The 6,510-nt window shown below is 49.2% G+C and overlaps 2 protein-coding genes across 2 annotated transcripts; one reads left to right on the forward strand and one right to left on the reverse strand.

Annotated features, from left to right (window-relative positions):
- Positions 1 to 349: 349 nt before the first annotated feature.
- Positions 350 to 1,353, reverse strand: LOC120295592 (filament-like plant protein; the record flags this gene model as incomplete). The annotated part of the gene is given in 5 exon segments (XM_039316833.1): positions 350 to 682; positions 770 to 863; positions 865 to 904; positions 907 to 1,023; positions 1,026 to 1,353. Coding segments are annotated over 5 exon segments (912 nt in total), but the record flags the coding sequence as incomplete, so codon positions are not given.
- A 2,185-nt stretch (positions 1,354 to 3,538) lies between these two features.
- On the forward strand, positions 3,539 to 4,802 carry LOC120295594 (scarecrow-like protein 8). Its single transcript, XM_039316841.1, has one exon. The coding sequence runs from the start codon at positions 3,539 to 3,541 to the stop codon at positions 4,751 to 4,753; it is 1,215 nt and encodes a 404-aa protein (XP_039172775.1). The 3' UTR covers positions 4,754 to 4,802.
- Positions 4,803 to 6,510: the final 1,708 nt, after the last annotated feature.

Here is a 6,510-nt window from a genome sequence, read left to right on the forward strand (position 1 = left end):
TTTACTTTTAGCTGTTCATCAGAGACAGCCACACGTTGAAGCTCGATCTCATGCTGCAGTTCGGCATCCCTTTTCATATTTAGATTTTCATCCTCTAGCTCCCCACATTTTGCCTCATTTTCAGCAGACAAAGCACACTCTCTTTCAACCTCTTCTTGTAGTAATTTGTCATTAAGGAGCAAGTTTTTCATCTCCTCTTCAACATCCATCAGTCTTGACTCGTTACTTCCATCCTCTCATGGGTAATCCTTGCTTCCTCCTCTGCAGCTTGCTTCGATTTTTGTGCTGCAGACAACATGTTGTTGAGTTCTGTCAATCTCATCTCAACCTCATTGAGCTGACTCCATGACATTTCCAGCTGCTTTTGCCATTGACTTAGAGCCATCTCTAGCTTCTCCTTTTCTTCTTCCTTCTTCTCTAATTCCTCCTCCAGCTCTGCCGTTCTATTAATCATGGCTTCAAGCTCAGATTTGAGAGTGACTTCAGATCTGTTTTGATCCAGAGCAGGCCCCCCTCCATGGCTGCAGCTTCCACTTTCTGCGTCTGGTAAAGCTGCAAGCCTTTCCATCTCCAGAAAATCATCCATTAAATCAAGTTCTCCTGAAGAGATCATGAGATTCTTTCCAAAGGATTTCTCTTTCTTAAAATGGTCAAGTTCAGTTATTAGAGCAGATGCCCATGACTCAAAGTAGCACGGCTCACAATCACTTGGCTCCAAGCAACTCGCTTTATGCACGTCATTCTCAACTGCTAGCAACCTATCCCCTACATCTGATTGGCTATCATCGAAGGACTCTACACAAACCGATGATGCAGAGAAAGACTTAAGATCGTTTGTCGCACTTGCTTTTTGAGACATGGCTGAGTCTGCGGCATTCGGCTTCCAGCCTAGCTACCTTCTTATGCTCTCTAAATGCCATTTGCTGGCTGTTTCTGCTGCTTGGGTGCTCAAATCACGCTCAATAATCCTAAGTTCTAGCTCCTCCGACATAGAAAGGACTTTGGCTTTGAGGGCCACATTCTCTTTTCAGCAGCATCAAGCTTAGGGCCGAGGTCAGAACATATAACTGAAAAAGCTTCACTCTTGGCTGCTTGAAGCTGGGCATGGACATTGGAAAGCTTAGTCTCAAGCTCGGCCTTTGTTGATTCCCACTCACGAGTTTTCTTGACCACGGCTTCTTGGATCTTCTGATCTTGCTCTTCCCTCACCTGTCCGAGCTGCCTCACACATTCCTTAAGTGCTCCATCAAGATGACCGATTCGATCTTCTAGTGTCGAGTTCCTTTGTGTTGCAGCCTCCGGTTGTTTCTTTAGCACCAAGACTTCACTTTCAGCCTTCTCCAATCCTACCATTGAATATCGAAGATAAAAACTTACGGAAGTACATAGGCACACAAATGCAAATCGAATGCAATGTCAAAAGATTTAACGTAGGAACGGTTGAAGTAGATGTCATCCTCAAATCTAAAACTCCATGCGATTTCACTCTTGCTCGATTGAAAGCTTCCAATCTTGTTACCAGACATTAGTGCTAGTAAGGCTAGTATCCTCCTTCACTTTCTCCACTTTCTTTATTGACGTCTCGGCTGCAAGACCGGAGGAGGACGAAGTAGCTATCGATGATGATGGCGGCGCTTTAGGTTGTTTGGAGCATTTCCGGAAGAGGGGGAAGTCCTCATCCACTCGAGACTCTTGGTCCATTACAAAGCCAAGAAACAACTAATTACGAGCTGCCTTTTTTTCTAAGAGGATGGCCAGCAGAGCAAGAATCGAGTTGATCAAAGCCCCTCGAGCACACCCCAGCCGATTGGTCAAACCGAAGCTGCAAACCCACCACAGAGAGAATCCAGTGTGTGAACAAAAACTAACACTGAGCATGAACCTTCCCAATATTAACATAACCCGACACCGAAACTTCAATCACAACATCGAATGAACTTGTGATATCACCGACTAATAGCATAATCAGAACAAGGAAACAACTAAAGTTCATCTTTTGAGCTTCCAAAGCACGACCCAACACTCTATTCGGCACAAGAGACGCACATCCCATTACGAACAACCTCCGCACCAGTGTATCTTAATCTCAATCTCATGAAACGAACCTACCCATGATGCGTCATCAAGCTAGAGTACACTTGCTCATGAACATGGAACAGAAATAAGAAAGAAGAATCAGTGACACGTAAAGAGAGAGAGAGAGATGGACGACGTCTACCTGGCCGCGAAGGAGACGGAGACTCAGAGAGAGGTTGCTCGCGGGGTTGGCCAGTAAGGGCGCTCCGCAGAGGAAAGAGGGAGAGAGCGGAGAGGTCGCGAGAGGGAGGCGAAGGGGCGTCGGCGTCGGAGTCAACCGGCGGAGGCGGAGGTGGAGGGCCGTCGGCGTCGCGTTTCACGTACGGCACCAGCTTCTCCAGCAACCTCGCCTCCGAGCCTTCCGTGTGTGGAGGTCTCGCTCGGCGGGCGACGCTCGCCAACGTTGAGGGGAGCTCGAAGAGGCCTGCTTCTCCTCCGCGTGCTGCATCTGCAATCCCGGGAACTCCGAAACGAACGACGGAGCAGCAACGAGCCCGAAGAGAGAAGCGAGCGAGCACCAGAGTAGCGGCGGCCATAATGTGGTTCGTCGGCGACGGCAGGGGAACAGCCGCTTGATGCTCAGCGACGGCAGGGGAACGAGCGCGGAGAGAGAATTTCAGATTCAAAAATTCTAAAGGAAAGAAATGAGGAACGAACGGCCGTTTTCTTTCTCAAACGAAGGAAAGAGAAAAGTTTCCGCAATAAACGCTCTGACAGGAGAGAGAGCGTGCAGGCTAGAAGGAGAGAGGGCTCGGCACGGAAGAGGAGAGAGAGGGGAAGAAGGCAGAAGACACCAAATGGATCCAACCCTCCACATGGCACGTGGTCCGGGACCACGCTCACGTGGAGGTCCCAGACCACCCAATATTTTCTCGCATCTTCCTTGCCTCCTGCCCATCTCTCTCTCTACTTTTCATTCACTCCTTCATCAATGCAAAGCGTTCTGCTTGGCCTAAGAACCTCTCCTCCAGCCGCAAGCGCGCGATCCAGGAGCTCTGTGGCCAAAATCCTACGAAGCTCAGAGATGCCTTCGACGCTTGCTCTCAAACTGGCGATCACCCACGGCAGCCCTTGTTTGCGGAAGATCTGATCGACAGCGTCCTCGGGTCGTTCAGCAACACCCAATCCCTATCGAGCGGGTCTGAGTCCTATGAGGTATTGCAGGTCCCGAGCAATGCCTGTGTCATTTCCGAGGACTCCAAGGAAAGTGAGAGCGTCGAGATACCCGTCCAGAGGTCTCCAGTAGAGAGCGTCAAGAGCTGTGTCATGTCCGAGGACTCTGAGGAAAGTGAGAGCGTCAAGATACCCGTCCAGAGGTCTCCGGTAGAGAGCGTCAAGAGCTGTGTCATGTCCGAGGACTCTTAAGGAAAGTGAGAGCTTCAAGATACCCGTCCAGAGGTCTCCGGTAGAGAGCGACAAGACCCCCGTCCGGAGACTCCAGAGGTCTCGGGTAGCGTGGGTCATGGACCATGTCCGGAGACTCCAGAGGTCTCCGGTAGCAAGGGTCAAGACCCCCGTCACCCCCTTCTGGATACTCCAGAGGTCTCCAGGATCCATCTTGTTGGAGCAGTCGCTAGTGGAGGCTGCAACGGCGATATTCAAGGGCAGAGTAGACGTGGCTTCGGAGATCCTGAGGCGCTTGTCAGCCGTGCCGAAACCCATGGGTTATTCAGAGCAGAAATTGATGGAATACATGTTGTCTGCGCTTAAATCGCGCGTGAGCCCCGTCGATTACCCCCATCCCGTGGCGGAGTTGTTCACCGAGGAACATTTGTCGTCGTTTCAGTCTCTTTACGATCTGTCTCCTTGTTTTAAGCTGGGTTGCATGGCTGCCAATCTCGCGATTGTGGAAGCTGCATCGGAGCAACCCTCCACTAACAAGCTCCATGTAATTGATTTCGATATTGGTTGGGAAGGACGGTACCTCAATCCCCTCATTCTCCTTTACGCGGCGTCCGTGCATCAGGCGGGCAATCAATCCACCCTCAAGATCACGATGGTCGCAGATAGCTTCAACGGTGAGAAGAGGCTCAGGATGATTGGGGATCGACTGAGTGAACTCGCGGCCCAGGTGAAAGTTAGGTTAGCATTCAACATCGTGAGGCAGAAGCTGAGCGAGTTGAGCCGCAAGTCGCTGGGCTGCGAACCCGACGAGGTGCTGGCGGTGATCTTGGCGTACAAGCTGCACAGAATGCCGGACAAGAGCGTGTCTGTGGAGAACCCGCGCGAGGAGCTCCTCCGGCGCGTAAAGGGTCTGGCGCCGCAGGTGGTGACGCTGGTGGAGCAGGAGATGAACGGGAACACGGCGTCATTCCCGATGCGCGTGGGGGAGGCGCTGGCGTACTACAGGACGTTGCTCGAGTCGTTCGAGTCTGAATTTTTGGAGGACGGCTCGGAGCGAGGGAGGGCGGAGGAGGGGCTGAGTCGGAAATTGGGGAGCTGGGTTGCTTGCAAAGGTAGGGACCAGGTTGAAAGATGCGAGGTGTTCGGGGAGTGGAGGGCCCGCATGGGGATGTCTGGGATCGAGTTGAAGCCACTGGGTCGACACTTGGCCGCAATGAAGGCGTTGCTTCATTGTTGGCCCTTGCCCTGGGACCCGAGATTCACTGTGAAAGAAGAGAATGGCGGGTTTTGCTTCGGCTGGCGCGGCCGAACTCTCACTGTCGCATCTGCTTGACATTAACCGAATTGACATACGTATGTGTATGTCATGTGCGGCGATGGGATGTGATACTTATCATGTATTGTTTTGGAGGTGTTTTCATGAGAAAATGGGAAAAGAAGGAGAGGATCCAATTTCCCCACCCAAGCAATTGAGTAATAAAAAGAGAGATGTTTGGATTTGAGGGGAAAAAAACATTCCCATGTGTTGCATTCATTTCTTGTGTTATTCGATTTGTTTCATTTGGTATGTATTGAATTTTTGTGCGCACTCTTTCTTCTCGATCCATAACTGCTGTGGGGCTCCACCTGTGACAGCATTTATGGAGGTTTGTGATAGTTTGCAGCTTAGCTTGAGCTCCAATTTCGCTGTCTTTCAGGAGAGGGAGAGGGAGAGGGAGAGAATGTCACGCATTATTCTATTTGCGTCCATTTTAATCCCTCCCAAGTGATTCACGCTGGGAATAAGGAGAGAATTGTTTTAACTACTATTTGTACCTCCATTTCTTTAAGGATTAAGCCTTTGTTTTCAATAGCTAATATAACATTTTAAGTTAAATTCCTATATTTTCGTTCCATTTTGAGATCGAGTAGTTTTATGAGTGATTTGTCTTTTTTATGAAACTGAAAGTCGAAATTAGTTTTCGACATGAGTGATACTTAACGTCATAAGACGCTCATATTTGTGCTTTAATTCCTGTCCATGATGGTGATATCTCTTTTCCTGGTTTAATAGAGGAGCAATATTATTCATTTGCCAATGCTTTGCCTTTGAATATCCTTCCTCAAGCTCGCACTTACACCAAAGAAGCCCTGCGCAAGCTCCAAAAAAACATGAGGACCCTTGCTTCAACAAGCAGCTCTCACTATGCTACAGGATCGAATCTCGCTATGCTACAGGATCGAAGTCCAAGCCCATCCCTAAACATGAATTCTTCATTGTTTTGAAGGGTCTTGTAAAACGCAATGCCACGGTCGAACAAACATTGAGGCAAGTGGATGAATTGAGCTCTAATGAGGAAGAGGGTGAAAAGGGACAGGCGTTTGAGGAGAAAACGGAAGATTCATATAGAGATGATGCAGAGAGACAGTTGGCTGCGATTGGAATTGCGAAGGGGCAGGATTCATCCAGGTTGTTTCCCCATCAGGCAATGATAAATGCGATAAGGGCGAAGAGAGAATAGCTAAGGCAATCGTGCGCAGCTGCGTCGAACTATACTTCATTGGATGAAGGATTTAATCATGGCACGGCTGAGGGCTTAAGCGATGAGCAGCCGGAGTTTTAGGGGCAAATTGCCATGTTCAGAGGGAAGATTAAGGGTGGAAAGAAAGGTTTTTTTCCAGAGTTTCGACGATAGGGCGGTGGATGTGCCATTGAGAAAAGAGATTGAGCTTGAGGACGATGAAGACGAGATAGGGGAGGAGAAGCAGTTTAGGAAGGGATGATGGAACTATGAGTGAAGTATCTATTACCGGTAACGGCAGTACTGTTCTTGCTTAATGTGCAGCAGCCACAAAAGTTTGCATATACACGTCCTGCAGTGGCTTATGGTCCTGCACCATGCATCTGGGCAGTTGGCCCTCCTCCTCCAAGCATAGGAGGGGCGATGGTTGCTGGGCGGGAATTGGATTTTATGTCACTTCTACAGTGAACTGAGCTTGCTATGAAGGCTTTGTGCAATTATGCTAAGAGGCTGGAGGTAATGTGTTTTGTTTTGTTCACTTTTCTTCCCATAATGTTAAATTAGATCCCCTTTTCTTCTCAGTAGAGGC

The sequence above is a fragment of the Eucalyptus grandis genome, chromosome 1, assembly GCF_016545825.1.
Source record: "Eucalyptus grandis isolate ANBG69807.140 chromosome 1, ASM1654582v1, whole genome shotgun sequence".
NCBI classification, from domain to species: domain Eukaryota; kingdom Viridiplantae; phylum Streptophyta; class Magnoliopsida; order Myrtales; family Myrtaceae; genus Eucalyptus; species Eucalyptus grandis.